General features: G+C 44.9%; 7 protein-coding genes across 9 annotated transcripts; 2 read left to right on the top strand and 5 right to left on the bottom strand.

The window, feature by feature from the left end:
• Positions 1-55: 55 nt before the first annotated feature.
• Positions 56-1,432, bottom strand: LOC144388209 (homeobox protein goosecoid-2). The gene is made up of 3 exons (XM_078087854.1): positions 1,081-1,432; positions 766-1,001; positions 56-444 (listed from the first exon to the last, which is right to left on the bottom strand). The coding sequence occupies exons 1-3, from the start codon at positions 1,316-1,318 to the stop codon at positions 367-369; spliced, it is 552 nt and encodes a 183-aa protein (XP_077943980.1). The 5' UTR covers positions 1,319-1,432; the 3' UTR covers positions 56-366.
• A 2,025-nt stretch (positions 1,433-3,457) lies between these two features.
• LOC120832128 (uncharacterized) lies at positions 3,458-5,891 on the top strand. Its single transcript, XM_040198190.2, has 2 exons — positions 3,458-3,724; positions 4,727-5,891. Exons 1-2 carry the CDS (start codon positions 3,595-3,597, stop codon positions 5,425-5,427), a joined length of 831 nt encoding a protein of 276 aa, XP_040054124.2. The 5' UTR covers positions 3,458-3,594; the 3' UTR covers positions 5,428-5,891.
• rnf185 (ring finger protein 185) lies at positions 5,665-8,581 on the bottom strand. Of its 3 annotated transcripts, none has more exons than XM_040198199.2 (6): positions 7,955-8,581; positions 7,614-7,632; positions 7,415-7,527; positions 7,204-7,258; positions 6,748-6,865; positions 5,665-6,658 (listed from the first exon to the last, which is right to left on the bottom strand). In XM_040198199.2, exons 1-6 carry the CDS (start codon positions 8,131-8,133, stop codon positions 6,561-6,563), a joined length of 582 nt encoding a protein of 193 aa, XP_040054133.1. In that variant the 5' UTR covers positions 8,134-8,581; the 3' UTR covers positions 5,665-6,560. The 3 variants fall into 3 exon arrangements, with proteins under 3 accessions (XP_040054133.1, XP_040054134.1, XP_077943978.1); XM_040198200.2 differs by having other exon boundaries at positions 5,665-6,655; XM_078087852.1 differs by having other exon boundaries at positions 5,665-6,865.
• Positions 8,582-8,793: 212 nt separating this feature from the next.
• On the bottom strand, positions 8,794-10,639 carry LOC120832123 (chemerin-like receptor 1). Its single transcript, XM_040198186.2, has 2 exons — positions 10,504-10,639; positions 8,794-10,409 (listed from the first exon to the last, which is right to left on the bottom strand). Exon 2 carries the CDS (start codon positions 10,393-10,395, stop codon positions 9,394-9,396), a length of 1,002 nt encoding a protein of 333 aa, XP_040054120.1. The 5' UTR covers positions 10,396-10,409; positions 10,504-10,639; the 3' UTR covers positions 8,794-9,393.
• A 1,395-nt stretch (positions 10,640-12,034) lies between these two features.
• Positions 12,035-14,671, top strand: LOC120832130 (iron-sulfur cluster assembly scaffold protein IscU). The gene is made up of 5 exons (XM_040198195.2): positions 12,035-12,294; positions 13,408-13,521; positions 13,672-13,782; positions 13,897-13,975; positions 14,063-14,671. Exons 1-5 carry the CDS (start codon positions 12,193-12,195, stop codon positions 14,152-14,154), a joined length of 498 nt encoding a protein of 165 aa, XP_040054129.1. The 5' UTR covers positions 12,035-12,192; the 3' UTR covers positions 14,155-14,671.
• tmem119b (transmembrane protein 119b) lies at positions 14,599-15,894 on the bottom strand. The gene has a single exon (XM_040198189.2). The coding sequence runs from the start codon at positions 15,892-15,894 to the stop codon at positions 15,058-15,060; it is 837 nt and encodes a 278-aa protein (XP_040054123.2). The 3' UTR covers positions 14,599-15,057.
• Positions 15,895-17,911: 2,017 nt separating this feature from the next.
• Positions 17,912-20,727, bottom strand: LOC120832118 (uncharacterized). The gene is made up of 2 exons (XM_040198176.2): positions 20,405-20,727; positions 17,912-19,769 (listed from the first exon to the last, which is right to left on the bottom strand). The coding sequence occupies exon 2, from the start codon at positions 19,759-19,761 to the stop codon at positions 18,406-18,408; it is 1,356 nt and encodes a 451-aa protein (XP_040054110.2). The 5' UTR covers positions 19,762-19,769; positions 20,405-20,727; the 3' UTR covers positions 17,912-18,405.
• Between the last annotated feature and the right edge of the window lie 218 nt (positions 20,728-20,945).

Raw genomic sequence — 20,945 nt, 5'->3', positions numbered from 1 at the left:
TTGCATGACACCCAACTTCAATGTGTTATAGGTGGTTTAAAAAAAGTTCCTCCACCTTTATCAAAAATACTTTATTAGTTCACGTGGACACTTTTTTTCACAACCAGTGCAATAAATAAAAATTCCATATTCCTAATATTTCAGGATTAGCATTAGTCCTTTGCTCTTGCAATCAACAAATCAGATTCACAAATAGGCTACAAATCTTTGCATCATCTGACTGATTTTCTAGAGAATTATTTTTCTAGCCATTATGATATTCAACAATAAAGAATCCTTGTATTTATGTAACTGAAGCACACACACACATACATAGCTCTCTTATTTTATCAATGTTTGGCCCATATTTAGGCTACAGTACAAAATTTAGTTTTCTGTGTTTCCCACACAAAAGGGAAGTCTTTTTTGACGCCTCCACTTTGCTCTTCGGTTTTTAAACCAAACCTACCGGTGGAAAAAAACACATGTTACACATGTTATTTAGTTGTGTCTCATCCTATATATTTCCATTTAAATAAACAACAAAATTATACATCATTATCAATACAGGCAAATCATTAAAATATGTCAAATTGTAGAGCTTGGGTGAAATTCAGTGCTATCATGTAACACTCAAATGTAGGGTTTAAACTTGCACACGTCTATGGTCCATCAACATCAGACAGAACCCTTCTGTAAGTTGGAGCTGTCTAAAAGACATCTTACTTACGTATTGCAGTGAAAACAAACAACTCTTTGTTCGGAAGCTGGATGTGACAGACTTACCTCCACTCTTTCTTCCCTTAAGTGAGTGTGCTGTGCTAGTTTCTCCCTTGTGGTCACATCTGGATACTGGTTCTGCAGGAACAGCTCCTCCAGTGCATCCAGCTGCTCCTCTGTGAAAATAGTGCGATGCCGCCTGGTCCTCCTCTGCGCCGGACCGGGAGACCGCTCCTCCCTGTGAGCGTCTCCTGGCCCGCACGGGTCCGTGAGCATCGCTGGGGGCCATGCGTACTGACAGGCTGCCGGGGGGAGATCAGGGTGCGGAGGTAAGCATTGCTGTCAACAGTTTGAAACAGAAGGGACTCTTCTCGCGCTTACCTTCCTGGATGAAATCAGTGTGGTAAATGTCTCCACAGTGGGAGCAGTAGCAGCAGCACAGGCAGGTGTGATGAACAGCCTCCCTCGGGCCTCCGAGCGGACTCCCGGCCCTCTCTTTTAGTCCAGGGCCACTTGCGCCACATGACCGTCTTACTCCGTTAGTGGTGGGATAATTGCTGAGTATGTTTTCAATACTGAAAGGAAACTTTTGTCTGTCCATCCTGTTCGGTCCATCCATCTCCCAAAGAAATTCCAATAAAACATAAGATAAATGATCGCAGGATATTGACAGGCTTTTTCGACAGTTCAGGCTGAGCTGCTCCTCTGCTTCTCCTCTCAGCACAATGGTGTGTCGGACCCTTATAGTGAAATTGGGAGGCGAAAAAAAACTATAATCCCCCTGTGGACCAGACACATAAAACGGTTGAAACTTAATTCCTAGCTAATCTGGGCAGTTTTGTGAAGAGGTTAGGGAGGACGGCAGATTCAGTTAATCTTGCCTCATTCCTTTCTCCGAAAGAAATCAGATTTCACTGCATAAAATGAGAAGTGGAGAGCTTCTAAGATCCTTTTTGTTGGGGTTTTAGAGAAAAGGGGATTGCTTGGTATTAGAAACCTGGATCTAAAGATAAACGTTTTTTTCTTCTTTTGGTGTGGCCAGAGTCTTGTGCCGCGCTGAATTTGAGGATTAGCGCTGAAATGTATTTCATAATGTCGCTTTACCGCTTAGCTTTCTCAACGAGTGATCTTTTGCAAATTAATAGACGTGGCACAACAACACTCAACAACAATGCATAGTAATTACGCACAGTTGAATTAATGATTCGTCTTGATAGTGCCTGTGTGTGTGTGGGAACACTAATAGATTTGTATATTATTGCTCAAGTAAGAACCAGGGTAAATTCAGAAAAGATGTACCCGAATGTGGTTTGTATTCCTAATCATGCAGCACGTGTCTTATCTTCCAGCCTCACTCCTCTGACAATGTGCACAGCCGATGTAAAGCTGTTACGGGTTAAATTCATACCCCGTAACAAATCCTGCGATTTCATACAAGGGAACACACCTTTTTTTTTCCAGAGAATTAATGGATTCCCACAATCTGTCTTAAGCTCCTCTTATGAGGGCTTTTGAAAACAGATAACAATAAACACCATCCCATCCTTTTCACTTGGCTTTAATAGCGTCCGGATTGTTGATGTGTAGTTTTCAGAGCTGGTGAGATCGCTATCTGGCAGATATTGTGGTCCTCAATAGAAGCAATTGTATCACATCCACATGGGTTCAACCAGTTCAAAAATCATTACTGGGGATTAGAATGATAAAGGTTCATTTCGATGTTTTGATATTTGCTACACGAGGGAAAGGAAAGAAAAGCTCCCAGCGCCCACATGGGTTTAAATAGTGTTTCCAGATGTTTCCCTGCAATTTACCTTTTCCCCTGTAAAACTGTGGCATCAGAAATGGTTCTACTCAACACCATTCCACTTCGTGTGGCCCATTTCTAGCCTACGAATACACAACCTGAAGTTAGAAGCTGAATAACACAGAGCAGGTCGTCGTCTTTACTTCCGCACTCCCCCGAAATCAGAGAACAAAAAACAGTTCAGATAAAAGGGAGAAAACACTAAGCTGAGGCAGACAAAATCAATTGTGATGGCCGCTCTGTGTTTTTGGTGATGTGATGCTACCTTTAGAAGAGCACAGGCTTATGTCTTCCAGGAAAATATTACCATGTAATTATTGCAAATTTCCATTGAAACGTAATTGATAAACGAACACAAGTCAAAGCAGTACAATTCAAACAGCAGACACAGGATTACAAATGCACACACACTCTGACTGGTGATAAACAAGCAGAGAATCCCGCAAGGTATTAAGACTGTTCCCCAGTGAAAAAGCACAGTGTCTCGGTTCTTTACTGGACCGCAGCCCGAAGCCTCCCGGGGAAACCGAGATTGCAGCTGTGAGACGAGGACACGCGGAGGATCAACCTTCCTGTTTACTCCAGACTTGCTTGTGCATGGAAACACAGTAACTGCTTGAAGGGGATTTGGGAGGCATGAAGAAAAACAACCATGTGGTTGCAGAATGTCTGCAAGATGCCTTAGAGTTTGTAGTCTTTGTTCAATGCATTAAACTATATTTGGATAATTGTTACATGATACAAGCTTTGCAACTCTGTCTCCTCTATTTCATCATTTTTATTCTGCTAAAGCAGCGTGCAGAAAAATGATTTGTAAAACTAAAAATGTTGGCCTGGTGTGACGTAATCATTATTAATCAAGCCTCGAAGCTTACGGCCTACACCTTTCATACCATCAATCAACTGATTTCAGCGGCGGAGGAGACCCCGGCGCAGGGTGGTGCGCCCCCCAGTGGCCGAAAGACCTCAGCGGTGAACGGCGGCGCGACACAACGCGGCGGGCGGGCCGCCACTCGCGATAACTCGCGTCGGCGGAAAAGGCGGGAGAAGACCGCCGCTTCCGCGCACAGACACGGCGCCGGGGCAAAATGGACGATAAGTTAATATTGGCCGTATTTAACTACCCGGAGCTGTACAATGTCACTTTGCCGAATTACCGCTGCACGGAAAGTCGGGTGAACGCGTGGAGGAGCATCAGCGTCACCCTGGGTCTCCCGTGTGAGTATCGCGTGGTTCTTTGGGGGGGGAAGTAGAGGAGGGGGGCGGGCGGCTGGAGCGGTTTGTCACAACTTTACAGCCGGTCGTTTCCTAGTCGATGTTGTTGTGCGCGTGTTAAACACGTGATGCACAACGGCGCCAGCGTGTGTGTCGGTCCGGGGGTTGGAGTGTGTATTTTTCCTCATTTTTCAATGAACATATGATTGTGTCCGGGCGACGGCAGCGTGCTGGTGCAGATGCGGCCGCGCGCGCCGTGCTAGCGGTAGCGGTAGCAGCAGCACGGCGCGGCTCGCGCGCTGTAGGCCGCGCTGCACAGCGCTGCACAGCACGGCCCTGCACGGTCCGGCACGGCTCCAACGCGGCTCCGCGTGTCCCTCACGGCGGGGGAGGAAACATGAAAAATCGTCATAGATCGAGCCGGCTGCTTAAAAAAACAACATATAATATATATTATATATATATATATTTAAATAAGATGCTCACTAGTCCCTTTAATCAGTGACAATACGCCCATTTAGTCCAATTCTATTCAGCAAAACACCACCCCCTACCTGGAAGTATTTGTTGTTCTGTTTTAGACCATAACACACAAACAAAATGATCTATCTTTGGCTTTGTAGACAATTTCTTATCTTATCTGAATAATTGGCAGCTTGATTGATAATAACCATACTTGTTAGATGCATTAATAATCAACACAAACCAGCCTCAAAAAACGAAAAAAACCCAAACCATTTACATGAAGTAAATTTGACTGTATAACACAAAGCTATGCAAAGGTAGGGCCCATCCCGCTGTATTATATTGTAGAACAAAGATGAGCGTCCACGTAGCACGAGGTGCCTGCGCTCTGTCCGAGTCGATCACTGAGCAGTAACGTATCCACTGATCAGGCATTGATCGGTCCATGTGGTGGACGTCTCTGACGCTGACTTTCCGTGTTGATTCCTTTGCACCTGTGACATTTCTTGCTCCTAACACTCTGATGTTGCCCTTTTCCAGCCGAGGAGTGTAAAAGAAAATGGAAGAACATGAGAGACCGATATTTGAAGGAAGTCCGAATGGAGATCAAAAGCAAGAAGCAAGGCGAGCTGATACAAAGCAGATGGAAGTACAGACAGCTCATGAATTTCATCGCACCCTTCACCGGATCGAGGAGCGGACTCGCAGAAGTCTGCGGCAGCGACGACGACCACGACCACCCGGACAACGAACACGGCAGCGCCGAGGGGGAGTTGGCGCCGTCCGAAGCGGTCAAGGCGCCGCAGTCCGTCACCAAGGCGAGTCAGCCCGACCTCAAGCCCCAGGTAGCCTACATGACGCAGATCCACAACATGTCTCAGGACGCGCTGATGTCCCAGCTGGGCGTCCTGGCGAAGAGGCCCGCGAGGCCGTCCAGCCCGCAGATCGCGGCCGTCAGCACAACGGGGCGGAAGCGGCGCCCGGCGCAGGAGCCGCTCTCGCCGCCGTCTTCTCAGAGCGCCCCGTCGCCCAACAAGTTGGTGGTCAAAGACAATGGCGCCTCGTTTCCCAACCGGCCGCGGGACGAGGACGAACTGTTCCTGCTGAGCTTTGTCCCCGCGCTGAAGCGACTGGCGCCGCAGAAAAGGTGCGAGACCAAAATAAAGATCCAGCAGATCATGTACGAAGCGGAGTTCAACGTGGCGCAGGCGGCATCGCAGGTGAAGCAGACGGAGGACTAAGCGAGACGGACTACTTTTATACTTTATCAGAAACTTTCTCAACGATGATCCAAATATATATTTTTTTCTTTCGTTTTTTTTTATGGCACACCGTGGTTGAGTGTGAAGTGCATTACCTAAAGTGAAGAATAACTAAACATGTGACCAATGAGCAAGTTTGTTGTGTCCAGATTGACACATTTAGATGAGTGCAATCAACCTAACAAACCCGGCCATTAAAAAGGACAATAGACAGACTATGATTAATATCTTTAATTACAGAGCTTTGTCAATAAAGTGGATTCCTATTTAGAAAAGTCTTCATGTTTAAACAATCTTCATTTAAGTAATTATTTAGTAATAATCTATTGTATTTTTACATTTAATTACAGTTAGAGAAAAAAAATAGAAATAGTGAAAGGAACACTGTTTCATGACTTAATCGGTCAGCTGCTTACATGCATAAAATATATTTTTAACATCAACATCAAAGAGACTGACGTTTTTTTGGGGGGTAATTTTGGACAATCATGTGTAAATTTCCACAATCGGGTGATTTAAAGATGACAGACGAAATACAGGATGCAAATATTCAGTGTAACGTATGATTCTTTGAATCAAAATGAAAAAATAAAGTCTAAAATGGAAAGACCATAACACAGCATATGGGTTTGGAAACCGGAAGTTGATGAGCAGAGAGCACTGGTGTTCTCTTTTAGTTGAGCGTGTATATATTGATAGAACCTTAAAAATACTCAGACACTGAGCATGACCTTTGACCTGAACATCCTGTACTCGTCAGATTAGAACCGGTGAGGCCGACGTGTTGTCGTGAGCAGCATGACGCCACTAGCCGCTGGACATGACGTGACGGAAATATAATTAAGAATGTTCGCATGCTGTTTTTGAAAGCAACTGGGTAAAAAACTAAAACTCCAGGCACCCAAGTTTGTCATTCTTCATTCATTATCTTTATTTTGGAAGAACTGGCTTCATCCAACTCTCACATGGCTTAGTGTCGAGAATAAGAATCTAATCCAAGTTACCAGAAAGGGAGCAGAATCCCATTGGTGCAAACTGTGATAATGTGCCACAATGTTGCATCTCAGTCAAATTAATATTGTGTCCCGGTGAGTCGTTTTTTTTTCGTGCATTTACGCAATCAGCAGCCAAAACATAATCACCAAGGCGACAAAAAGGAAGAGTCGAGACAGAAACTGTTCGTCCGTGTGCTGTGGAGTCCCAGGAGCTGCTGTTTGGGGAAACAGTTAGAAACAGGTGGTTTCACAAATTTTTGACAGAAGACAGTGGGGGGGGGGGAACGTGCAGAACCACAAATACCTGGAGGTGGTCTGCCGTCGTTGATGTTAAAAGCCGTGGCAAAAATACCAAACGGAAAGGCGCCGATTCCAAATGACATTTGGAATCCCCCGTCACCAAAGCCGAACCCCTGAAAGCCCTGTGGAGCATGTATTTCATCATTACCATGATGACCTGTCGGTCCGTAAGACGCATGATGCGTGATGCATGACGCAACAGTCAGTTAACAATCGTCCTAGAGAGAGAGAGAGGAGAGAGAGAGGCCCCCCGGCACTCAGCATCTAATAAATCCCAGAGGGACGCGTTCTTCTGTGAATGGTAAGAAACAGGTTCGCTCTGCAGCATCCCGTGTAACTGTCGTCATGGATCTACTTTGCTCCACAGGGCTACATGCGGCTGAATTCATGTTTGGCACAAAGTCACGCTACCACATACGGTTTTCATCGCTGTTTAAGTAGAATTGTACAAAGTACTTACGCCACGGTTTTCGGGCTCAGGCCTCTGCCCCTGCGGTCGCGGAGGGGTTCTTTCTCTATTCAAAAAAAAAAAAAAAAAAGAGGCGAAAACCCCCCCACACTCTTCGTGAAAACCATGATTACACCGGTTTGCGTTGTTTACGGCTTCACAACACATTTCAGGCCGGATATCACGTGTGCTGTGATCGCATAAGACGTTTAGAGTCGCCCACCTGGGGTCTTGTTGACCTGTGCTTCCTCGTCCATATAAGGGGATGACTTTGTCTCGGCTGATGCCCGCTTTGCACACTGGACACACTTGTCTGTTGGGTCGGGTCTCCAACCACTGCATGAAGGCAAAGCATTACCTTCAAAAAATGATCACTGCTCGTTATATATAAAAATAGTGCAGTGAAGTTAGATTTCGCTTACCTGATGCAAGCAAGGCCAGCTGGTGGAGAGGAGGTGGAAGGAATAATGAAAGTTGAGTTATTAAAACATTAAGTCTACTTCACAGGAAACTAGAGATAAATGTGCGTCCACAAAATGAAAACAATGCAATCACTTCAAAACTGGAAGTTGAAGGGGATTTTTAAAAGACAAAAGGAAACTGGATTCCTGTCAAGGTGACATAACTTCCCCTATCACAGTTACAAAAAAGCGAGTGTACACACTTCGTAAAAACGAGCATTGCATAGAGACCGTTGCGCCAGAGCGGCGTTCTACTAGGAAGCTTCACCGTGGGGTCACAAGCACTGCGAGGTGGTCCTCACCAGAAGAGGTGTCCACACAGGCTGATCACCGCGTCCTTGGCGGTGTCCAGGCAGATGTTACACTCGAAGGTGCTGTCCTGGTTGCCGCCGTCGGCCGGCGTCGAGCTGCTGGGTCCGGGGCTCGTGCTTTCAGTGGCCGCGGTGGGGCCCGGGGCCGCAGGGGCCGCGGCCGTGGCCATTTAAAAAAAAAAAGATTCACTCAACAAGAAGTGAAGAGGTCCGCTGACACCCAGCGCTTCAAAATAAGAACATAGGGAAGCCCAGTGGATGGCGGCTTGTAGAGAACAAATAGGAGAAGACGGACTGAGAAATTATTATTTAAAAAAAGGAGTGGTATTGAATCAAAACAACGGGTTGCTAACGTTGGCTAACGCTAGTTCCCTTCTGGAGTTACCGAGCGGCTAACGTTAGCAAGCGGGGGAGACTGCGGGAAAACCCACAGTTTTATTGACAGAGAAACCGAATACAAGAGGGGCACACGGCAAATACAAAATTGTTACTACGAAGCGTCGTTCCGAAAGTGATTCTATGAAGGAAAATCAAAACTTGTTCCGAGATATCCTTCCATTCGGTTGCATCACACATCCGTAGCGCAGCGGTGACGTTTACCGGTAGTAGATCCTGGGGGAAGGCGGGGGGCGTGGCTACGGTGGCGCGTGGGATGCTGTTGCCCTCAGGTCGGCCTATCAGGCGCCTGAGACAAGGGGAGCCAGTTTTAATACGGGAATAAACTACTGTGTTTAGATTGTAATCTTGAAATTTAAAAATAGCATCTTTAATTTAATTCTAATGTGCTTTGAAAGAAACCAGTACAACAATACATTAAAACAGTAAACTTGTTTGATAGTAGGGCTGTATTTAATAAAAGGAAAGTTTTACTTAACAATAATAAATACAATTGTAACAGAGTACATCATTCATTTGTTTGTTTGTTTTTGAAAATGCATCAATTACTGATTACATGATTGAGATATTGTTGATGTAAAACAAAGGGCATTCCAGGTTTTGTGTTTTGGTTCACAGGGTAATTAAATTTGATCCAAAATAGCTGGCTTTACTCTTCCACCAGGTCGCATTTCAAGCATACAAAATAATGAAACATAAAAGAAGCTACATTTTAAAAGGTATTACATGTGGCTAATCAGGAAACATGTATTACCAAAATATGTCGGACATACAAGGAATTTGACTTGGCGGTTGGTGCAGCAGCAGACAGTTAGACAATGGACAACAAGACAGATAAGACCAACACTGTCAAAATGACAAAATATGGACATTGTGTTGTGCAATTTTGATACTGTGTAAAACATGAATGAGATTATGTCACCATTATATATAAATCATTGATACATGGACATACAGTACACAAAGTTACGGTCATCATGTTCTGTACTGTGAAACACTCCTTGTCACTGATGACAAAAGGTTTCAACTTCATTTTAGATCATTTCCACTGATTTAGACTTTGAACGACTGAGACCAATTGTCCGTAAATCCTCCGCCATTGCCTCTTCCATCCTTGACGTCAAAGACCGCTTTAGGACTTGTTTAAAGTCATTACCAATGAACACATAGAGAATCGGGGATACGAAGCTGTTTGCCGCAGCCAGGGTGGCACCCACCTTTAGGCCGGTTTGAAGTAGGTCCAGGCTGTGGTTCTTCACGTCTGACTCTAAAAGAACAAAGCTGTGATAAGGGACCCAGCAGAAGAAAAATGACAAGATGAGCGCCGCCATGACTTTGTAAGGCTTTGACGACTTAATGGTCAATCTTCTCAGCTTCACACAGAGCGTCGAGCTGCAGAACACGATCACTAGGAAAGGAATAAGGAATCCGCAGACGAACCGTGTCACGACCACGGCCTTGTGCGTGGAATGGCCCGCGTAGCTGGTGAAGCACTGCGTGACCAAGCCGTGGGCTGTGGTTTGTCTGAAGATTAACGAGGGCAACGTTAGGAGGGCAGAAAGGAACCACACGAGTGCGATACCTCCCAATGCTTTCCTCACTGTCCGGTGGTTGTGTGACCACACGGGGAAATAAATCATCACACAGCGATCAGCGCTGATTAGGACCAACAGAAACACATTGCTGTACATGTTGAGAAAAAGGGCAGAGGAGGTGAGCTTGCACAAAAAGAGTCCGAATGGCCAGTGTGAGGTGATCATGTAGAATACTTCCAGGGGCAAAAAGGCGCAGAACAAAAAGTCTGAAATGGCGAGACTGGTGTACCAGGTGGTGGTGACGGTTCTTTTCATCTTCCATCCGCAAATCCATATCACTAATGAATTTCCTCCAAGGCCAACGACCAGTATAATGATGTTGAATGCTACCAGAACGTGAGACAGAGATGACTTGGAACCTCTAAAAGTTACTTCTGTTGTGATGTTGATGTTCTCAGTTTCATTGCCTGGAGTGTAATCATCATATTCTAAATAATCCATGTTGGCTCCTTTTCCTGAAAGTGTTTAATATATATTAAGTTACAAATGATCAAAACAATTCACAATTATTATCGAGAAAATGTACTATTTAAAATGCATGTTACTCACGTTGTGTCCTGAAGCAGAAGCAATTACTATGGAGCGTTGTGTTTCCTTCCTGCTGAATGCTACTTCTCACTTCTGTTACTGACGAATGCGGAATCAAATTTCACTTGTTATGGAAGTGAGAATCCCCTCCCCCAAAACTTATTTTATTTATTTTGGGTGAGACCACTTTCAGCTGTTAAAGCGGTTCAACATATTCACAGAAGTCACAACAACCACATAAATATCTGGTAAGTAAATAATATTAAGTCTTACAGCAGCTAAGTATAATGCTGCTATTTCACAAAGGAGATCCCCTTCATACAACCACACCAAGAGACAAAACCACCAGCTGACATCACTGAACCAAGGGTGCGTCTTAACCATTTGGCCAGAGTTGCAAAATATTAGCAATACTTCCGTTACAAGAGATACTTTTATTGACCAATTCAAAAGCCAAATGCAGAATGAGTCACAATCCTGACATGCATCCAAACCAAAAAAATTCACAGTTATAAGTTAAAAGATAATATGACTCACTTGGGAAATAGTACCATGCGTTAAATGAGTCTGACTAATAATAGCAAGTCACCTATTTTATTCACCTACTTTAATAACAGCGAACAGCCAATAACTGAGTATTTAAGGTGATTAAGAAAGCCACAAGGAATGGCAAGAACAGAGAAACATGTTTGCCTTGCGTATTTGAGATTTTTAAGGAAACTGTTCATGTCAAACGTGACATTGACACTATTTAGCAGTTCCCTAAAAATCATATGATGCAGTTTTGTAACAGAATAAAGGCTGAGCAAATCATTTTCAGTCGCGCAAACAGCAGTCTGTGGGATTTCTTTTTGAAAAGCGGTCAATACCAATCCGCTGACCTTCATTTCTTTTAAATATTACTTGGTGGTGTAAGACTATTCAGATCTGCTACTGAGCTAAAAGTAAAAATACCCTAGTGTATCTTCCAGCGGCCGAGGTTAAATAAGTATTGCTAACACGCCACCTAAGAGAGCTAAGAGCCCTATGAACTCAAAATAACTAGAACAGAAACAAGGTTCTTTTCTATTTGGGGAGGAGCAGTGAAACAATGACCCATTTGCAAACTGTTACTCTTACCAGCCTGCAAAATGTTTTTATTTTTTATCTTGACCTGTTGCCAGGATCTTTTTTGTCCATTCTTGTTCTGCATGAACATTAATTGTAAAATATTTAGAGTTAGACACAGCTTATAGAGATTTTAATTGGTCTCAAACTCAAAACACACAATAAATTGTAAATCATTATAAAACATGCAAACAAACATAAATCAATAGGTCATAATATAACATGCAACTGTCCTCAATCATCCAACCCTGACCTCTCCCGTACAATAAAAAATGCATTCTCAGTATAATCTGAATAAAATACAGGATTATTGATTATCCTGATTAATGCTGTAATACATTTGTAAACCTTAACTTGCCATGCAGAATGGCCCTATTGTGCCATCTAAATGTCATAAGGCAGTGTTGTGTTATTATTTGTCTTCTGCTAAAAATCGAAGCAATCGGGTTCATTCATTTCCTCCTCGGGACTATTCAGCTTCCACGGACATGCGCAGATGTCCCTCACGTCGCCCCGCCCCTCGATGTGACGTATTGTTGTCGAGGCGCCGCTAGTTATTTCTTCCCACATTATCAAACTGCGTCACTCCCGTTGACTGTCAGCATGGCGAGCACCGTGGCCAACAAGTGTCTCAGTCCCTTGGCTTTCATCACCAGGAGGCTTTCTGCTCCAGAGTTCATCACCCAGTGCTGCTACCACAAGAAGGTCAGTTAAACCACTTGTAGTCCGTTGCTGCGTTGCTAAACGACGCCTGTGTGCTAGCGGCTGTTTGGCTAGCTAATGTTTACAAATGTCACCGCTGGCTCCGTAAGTAGTTTCTAGCTTAATAAGAGCATCAAGTGTGAGTGGTGACGTGGATAATCTAATGAAAAAAAGAGCTGCCTAGCCTTGTATGTCGTTGTCTGTATGGTTAATGGGTAAATATCCAAGGTTTAACGTTACGTCACACAAGGACAAGCGGTTGTGACATAACTAACGTTAGCTCGCTAACTAACATTAAACACGATTAATCAATTGAAGACGTCACTAATCCGCCCGGGGGGTTGCCACAGGTTTAATTGTTGAATAACGTCCGCTTAATACGCAGTGTGCTATAAACCTGTAGCGTCACGTGCTCACAATATTCATGTTGCAGCATCCTAACAAAACCTCTTTAATCACGTTTCATTCTGTTATTTAACCGAATACTACACGCCAAACAGCGGCTGAATCACTGTTTTCGTTTGAAGGAATTAATGTACATCTTTTGGCTCTGAGGTAACGTCCGATCGAGAGAGAAAATTTGAGTATTTGCTCTCCTGAAAATGATCACCAACATGTCCTTAAATCTCAAGTCATCGAGATTTCTTTTAACTAATCGTAGTCTACGCAGTAGAATTTAGTTTTAAGCACTAGTTGATCACAGCTATGTGCATAACTTACTTCTTCCGATAAAGGACTATAATTCCAAATATATTAGTATTAATTATAGTCCTTTTTACAGCATATTTTTGTTCTAAAAGCAAAGCCCCTTAATATTATTCATGTAACAGTGACTCTGCAAAAAAAAAAAGGGGGGGAGGAGGGCCGGATGCTGGACTTTATTTAGAGGACAATGCAATCCTGTCTTAATCTGTTTATTTGAATGTCTCCTACGTAACGGTGGATATTTGTAGTTGAATAACAGCGATGCTCTCAACCCATTTTCTCATTGTAAAATAACGCAAAAGGCCTGCCGGATGCTATTGTTTTGCCTGATATATCACACACAAAGTGGAATACTTTGCACAACTTGATAAGACCCACATTTCTCCATGGCGTTGTATTTACTCCCTGAAGGTGGTGGATCATTATGAGAACCCGAGAAATGTCGGCACGTTGGACAAAAGCTCCAAGAATGTTGGGACTGGCTTGGTGGGGGCTCCAGCCTGTGGCGACGTGATGAAGCTCCAGGTATGTGGATCACACCATTTACACAATAACTACTGCTGCTATACTTCATCATTGCTATGAACAAGAATTATGTTGTTATTTCAATTCATTGGTTATACATGACCTTATTTCCCCTTTGGGCATTTGAGTAAAACTTTCTGATTTTGACAGATTGAGGTGGACGACATGGGCAAGATTGTGGATGCCCGGTTCAAAACATTTGGCTGCGGCTCTGCTATTGCCTCCAGCTCTTTGGCGACTGAGTGGGTGAAGGGCAAATCTGTAAGTTAATGCACTACAGTCGTAATTCTTTCTTCAGTCATTTGGCTCTGCAGATATTGTATAATTTACTGGAAAACTTGTGTGGTCAATCTGCCGCTGTGCTTTTCTCTCCAGGTGGCCGAAGCGCTGGAAATAAAGAACACTGACATCGCCAAAGAGCTCTGCCTTCCCCCAGTGAAACTTCACTGCTCCAGTAAGTTATAACTTTATTTTTATTTTTTCAAGCTGCTCCACACCTGTATGTTTTTTTTATTCAATGGATCTTATTGTTTCTCATCAGTGCTGGCAGAGGATGCCATCAAGGCGGCCCTGGCTGACTATCGCCTCAAGCAACAAGATGACCAGCAGGAGGCAGTCAGAGCCAGCAGTTAAACGGAGTCCTCTCGCTCCGAGCCGGAGGCCGCTGTTTGCGTCCTACCGTCGAGAGGAGAAAGTAACAGTAGTCCAAAACACCCCCCACCCCTCACTTTCCTGCAGTTTTGATGAGACACACCTAATGTGTTGATGACCAGCACACCATCGTATAATCGGCATCCCTCCGTAGCAGCGTCACACCAGACTTTCTATAGTGGTCTGTTGTCCTTTAACCCTGCATACTGTGTCTTGTTAGCCTGTCATGTAAGCGCACAATGGGAGCTGTTTGGGCTGCTGGTACAAAGATGAGCCTTATTTTTGAGAGTGTTGTATTTTAAGATATTTGTGCTTACGGAGGGTTTAGTTTGACAGGTGGGATGGAGACCAGTGTTAAGGTTCAAGTCTGCGTCCTAAGCACTAACCTTTTGATATTAAACTGGCTTGAAACAATGAAAGGGTCCATTTGTTTTGAGTGTAATTTATGATTATTTAGTAACGCTTGACGATATGCAATAAAATTACCCTGAAACCAAAACGTATTCCTCAGGCTGTTTTCTATATTTGACTAATCTTAATCTGTAAAACAATAAATGGGACCTTACCAGAAACGTTTTTTGCAGGAATGTTGAAGGAATCCGATGCACATTGTCGTTTGGTGCACAACACAAAAACCTCCCATACGTATAAATATTAAAGAGAGCACGCTACACTAGACATGGTATATAGGGTATGTACAATGCATCCAGTCTGAGCAAAGCAACAAGTTGCTGCATGCATTGCCCTGCACTGAATATAAACATTACAAAGAAACAACCAGGATTAGAATTTAGAAACCTTTTTGTACAAATTGCTACTTGGATTGATCTTGGATGGATTTAACGCATAAACACAAATACATTTGGGTGAGAGTTTTCAGAACAGTTAAAACGCAGTTTTCTGTCCTGCGATCAGGTGCAGTGTGGCGGAGTCATTGTGAATGTGCAAAGAGGAGGGCCGCAGACTCCTGCCGGTCAAAGGCTCCGGGGACTCGTTTAGCTCGGGGCTTCCTCCCCCTCCTCCCTCCTCCTCCTCCTCCTCCTCAGCTGCTTCCCCCTCAGAAGGACCACACGGCTCCTTTTCCAAAGGGAGACCTGGTAGCTGCTGGTCCAGGATGCCGCCATCTGGAGGAGCGCTGTCCTCGGACAGACTTTGGTCTGCTACCTTCTGACTGGGATCGCTTCCCCCTGCGGCATCGCCACATTTGTTAGGCGTGCGCAGCCGCTTGGCGGCCCTCATAATGTCTGCCTGCAGCTGCTTGTGAGAGTCCACCGGCTCACTCTCCTGCTCTGGAGCGGGTTTTTCTGGCACCTCATTAAAGAGTTTAGCGTCCCCCGTTTTGTCCCTGTGGTCCACGTACATTTTCGAGGGGAAAGACGAAGGGTAGTAGGTGTTGACTTTGCGCCTGTGGCTCATGACGATCGCCCCGCAGATGAGCAGGAAGAAAAGAAGGATGAACGAGCCCGCTACCAGGATGAGAAGCATGTTCTCCTCCAGAAAGTCCACCACTCCATTTAGGAAGTGGGTTTCTGCAGGGGTGGGGCCAACAGGTGTGGTTTGGTTCGGTGTGGAAAGGTTGCTGGTGGGCACAGAGGAAGTGACGATGTTGGGCTCTTCCCCATCTGCACTTCCTTCTAGAACACTGTAAAATGGCAGAGGTGTGGACAGGCTGCCGCGGATGCAGAGCACCACACACAGACCAATCGGGCCCATCGGTTGCATGGTGTCCCCTCAGGATCTGTAAAAGACGAGCAGTAGCTGAAATGCAAGTGTGAAGACAGTTGGCCACAATTATGTTGAAAGCAAAACTTCAATGAGCTGTGTCAACTGATCACACCGTCTGCATGAGAGCATACTTTCCTTCTGTGGTATTAAGCTTGTGGATATTTTTTTTTTTAAGTAAAAATTGTACTTTTTCAAGGACATTTTTCACTATTTATTTAAAATACAATCCGCTCACTGGCCCGTCTGCGTGTCAAAGGGAAGGAGCTCTCACACTTTCCGTCTTATTCTGCTCCATCTGTATGGGCATCTGGTCGGATTGGGCTTTTTTTTTGTTCTTTTCCTGAATTAGTCACCCTAGACCAAATATACATGACCACACATGCCCGGCCGATGTCTATGCATACACATGCACTCATGCAATTGATCCTAATTTTGTGATGACACAAATGAAAAAAAAAAAAGTACCAAGATCTAATCTCTGGTCCAGTCCAATGTAAAAGTCCAATGTAAAACTAACTCTTTAGTTGCCATGCTTTCAGGTTACTCCTTCAGACTGGATGCTGCTCTGAAGGCATCGTGATGCTGTCACATCAGCGACTTCAAATCAACATGTGAACTAACATCAAGAAGCCCCTAAATTCCCAATGAGCGGGCAACCATTTAGAGATAAAACTCAAACGTAAAAACCCTTTACTCACCATCCACTGTGGCAGAAGTGTCTCTGTTAAGGTTTCCTCTGATTGGGGAATGTGTGAAACCAGTCTGAAAAAAGTGAACTTAGAGAGAGAGCGAGAGAGAGAGCACACGGCAGAGAGTTGCAAATGCTCTGTGAGCCACACTACTTCTGCAGTTTCAGATTTCAGGTTGGAAGTCGGTCTGGATCGTGCAAAAAAAGCACAGGTCCCTCCTTCTGCCTCTGCACTGTTCTCCTCCCCCCCTTCAGCCTCCCAGAGACTGTCTGAGCTCTCCGGCTCGCACACAGATTGTTCTTGTTAGGTAGGAGTCTGTAATGAGCTGTGGGGGCAGGGACCCTCTCCCCCACTCTCCTGTTGGGGCTAAATAGATACGCATGGCGGAATGACCCCAAAAACCACTTCATGACAGTAAAAGGTTGCGAATAAACCCCCTACAACACGTGCTCTCTGTTGAAATGGCGCTCGAGGAGGAAAAGGCCTTTGCGTCGGGCCCTTTTGGTCAACCTGAGCCTCTGATCCGAGGCCAGAAGGGACAGAAGGAGTCAGAGCAGCGGCTTGTGAATGCAGGAAGAGGTTAATGTTTCCTGTGCAGACAAAACACCGGTAACAAGTCAAAAGGGGGATTGTGGTCCACGGGCCAGCAATTAAAACTCACACGGCGTGTGTGACCACTTTAGGGAGAGTGTGTGTTTGTGTGTGACGGAGTACGAGTGATCGCGTATCAGCGAAAAATGCATTTTTGGCAACTCTACGGTGTTTACGATCAGTCAAGACGAATCTAACTTTATATGGTCATTAGGAGAATGAAATGAGTTCCTGCTTGTGCAGGTTTACATTTGTCTCAGCTCTGTTGATAGTCCCCAGCGTCTGTTTCGGTTGCACATAGCTCAACGTGAAGAGAGAGAGAGAGAGAGAGAGAGAGCGAGAGAAGGCCCTAATAAGCATTCAGGCCTGTTTTCTTTTCACAGGAAGGGAAGTGAATATGAAATCCAGTCCTGTGTAGAAGAAAAGCCTTTTATAAAGCCCGTCATAAATAAGGGAACTGACTTAGTGCACAGAGGACTCGGTTGTATTGTGACTTTTTACCATTTAAAGAGAGAAATGGACATTGAACACCTTTGTTATAATGGAAACAGAGTTGTTTTGTGTTTCATTCACTTTCACATCTTGTTCTGAAGATTTTGCAGCAGAGTTCATCTGAAGCAGCTCTCCGTTTTTCATTCCAGTTAAATAATACGACAATGGGACCAAAACTTTTTAGATTTGAGTATATCCAGTATCTCTGGCAGTAACAGACCCGTACAATTTTACCAAACAGCTAAATAAGACAAATTGTTTAATAAATTACAAAAGCTGCATCTAAACACCGACATAAACAGTCACATACAGTTTAACATGATTCAAATTACAATGTTCATACAATGAAGCCACGTCGACACCAGAACAGCGCTTGTAAACTGGACAGTGTCTGCATAGAGCATAAATCCCTTGACGAAACCAGACTTCCTGTTCCCCGTTGCTAAGTGAAATACCATCACGGCTCCGCTCAGGATGTTAAGAAACACAATCTTTGATACCAGTCTTCATGCCGTCTATCTCAAAAGTCTCCACTCTTGCCTAAAACAGACAGTGGATGACCTGTCCTAATGGCAGATACATTAAAGGTTCATCTACATTCCTGCTGTTCCTCCACGTCGATGGATTGTGCAGAGATGACAAAACCACGAACGGGGATCACGAGTTTATTACAGCAGCTGTTTCCACTGCAGCGACATCAGACAGGTCCCAGGTCCGCTGCCAATAACAACTCCATTTAAACATATCGGTCATTTTCTGGAAGGAAGCTGCTGAGAGTGAGGTTATCTCCTCCGTCTTCATCGCTGTCTGCATCACCGTGGATCACCAGGACTCCGTTGGTGACCGGGTTGCGTTGTCTGGAGTAAGTGATGCTCCTCTCAGGCAGCAGGGCCGAGATGCACATCATCTCGGTCGCCGGCTCAGGTTTTCTGACGTTGTACTTCCTTGCCGACAGCTTGGTGCAGAGGACGATGGTAGAGAAAATGAAGACGGTTGCCAACAGAGCCAGGAAGGCGATGGCGACGAGGAAGTGCTTTATCACGCGTTGGGTGGAGCAGGGTGGGACTTTGGTGGTCTGTGGGCTCTTTTCACCAGGTGCTAGCGTGGCTGGCGGAGTTGATTTGGTGGTTGGCACTGACATCATTTTGGGGACACGAGGGAACAGGATTCCTGTAGGCGTGGTGGAGGTATTGGTGGTAGAGACATTGCCAGTGGTCGGGACATTGGCAGTGGAGACATTGGTGGTGGTCAGGGCATGGCCGCTGGTGGGGCCATTGGTGGTGGTGGAGACATTGGCGGTGGTGGCGGCGGTGGTGGAGACAGTTGGGATGGTCGGGATATTAGCAGTAGTGGAGACATTGGCGGTGGTGGGGACATTGGCGGTGGAGACAGTGGGGATGGTCGGGATATTAGCAGTAGTGGAGACATTGGCGGTGGTGGGGACATTGGCGGTGGTGGTGGTGGAGACAGTGGGGATGTTCGGGATATTGGCGGTGGTGGAGACATTGGCGGTGGTGGGGACATTGGCGGTGGTGGGGGTGGAGACAGTGGGCATGTTCGGGATATTGGCGGTGGTGGAGACATTGGCGGTGGTCGGGACATTGCCAGTGGTTGGGACATCGGCGGCGGTGGTCTTGGTGGTGGAGATGGGGGATCCGGTTGTGAATGAGAAGGTGGGGGAACCAGCTGTGGGCGGCCCAGGGGCGGGGCTAGTTGCAATCGGGGGAGTGGCTGAAGCTGAGGGACCGCCGAGGGTCGGCTTGAAGAGCTTGGCGGTGGACGAGGGCTGCTGTGAAGACATCGCCACTTCGGCCACAGAAGCTGAAGCAGGAGCAGTCGGGACAGTGGAGGCGACGGGTGGTTGTTGATGCATCGGACCCTCTGTAGGTTTCGCAGTAGCTAAGACCTTGTCGTGGAGGGACCGATGTGCCGCACCTGCAGAAGTGGCAATCACCGATTCCGGTTCCACACTGGTGTCTGCAGGTGTGTGAGATTCAGCAGTTGAGTTTACGCTCATGTCGGACGCCATGACGTTGGAAACAGACATTCCCCATAGCAGAGCCAGATACGTCTTCATGCTGAGTGGCATCATTGTTGTTCCTGAAATTCAACAAGAGATGCAATGCAAGAGTTTAGTGAAGCAAAACTGTTGTGAACAGACACACATGGGGATAAAAACAATGTGTCATGTGTCTCTGCGATAGTGACAGAGTATGATGGAGCGGTCATGTGTCCGTCACCACACCCACACATTTCAATAGGAAAAAAACAGAACTGCTGCATTTAAGTGTCAAACTTAATATAGCTTTAGAACAATTTGTTTGTTGTCCACATTTAAAGTCGAATTATATCAGATCTGATTTTAAAAGACTTCTGAAATGCTGTTAAAGTCAAGGATACGTTTAAGGTAGGAAGTAAACAACGTAGATGAATCAACTTCCTTTATGAGATAACGGTTGGTAAACGGTATCCAACGCCTTTAGATGAAGGAAAATGGTAGATCACCAAATCTGAAACACGTTTATTACACTTTTTACATTAAACTTTTTAAAAAAAACCCATTTTTAGGAAACCCATAAACAGACAGGTGCCTCCTTCAGAAACACACGGCTTTGATCTTGCATCATTGAGGAAGAAAACATGATCAGAATATTATTTTAATTGCTCTCCACTCAGCTTCTGTTTAAAGAAAGATCTTGTTTCCATTCAATGGCAGACGATTAAATGGGTCTTACCTCTGTGATGCAGCGCTTTGAAGAGCTCAGGTGCCGATGTTCGCTCTGCTTGTCCTGACGACTTTATATAAACTAGCAGGAAGTACTCAGTTCTGTTTCTCACACGTTACCTACTGATTGCTATGATTACGGCTCCATGTCACGTGGGTAAAAGGTATTGGTTCTCCATGAAGACACTGACAGCGGCCTAAAAATCGAAAAGGTTCATGGCGGATTTGGTTTGCTCGCTTCAGAGAGCGGTACGAAACAGCTTGGACTCAAACAAAAACGGAAACGTTATTCTAGTGTGGAAATCTAAACGGTCTTAGCTTCCTGTGCTGATGAGTCATAGGAGGATGTGGTGGTAGAAAAAAAAAAAAAGAACTGGTTTCAAAATTAAGTGATTAGACATAGCAGCAAATAATAGTTACAGAAGCAAATGGATTGTTTCTGGTTGGCTGGGAACTTAAGGGCAGTTTTATGGTTTGAAGAAATGAAATATATATTTAAATTAATAAAATATTAAATATGATAGAACATGAAGAACTACAAAAATTGAATT

Source organism: Gasterosteus aculeatus, chromosome 14, assembly GCF_964276395.1.
Source record: "Gasterosteus aculeatus chromosome 14, fGasAcu3.hap1.1, whole genome shotgun sequence".
Lineage (NCBI taxonomy): Eukaryota > Metazoa > Chordata > Actinopteri > Perciformes > Gasterosteidae > Gasterosteus > Gasterosteus aculeatus.
The sequence above is the reverse complement of the archived record's forward strand: the minus strand, read 5'-3'. Positions and strand labels throughout refer to the sequence as shown.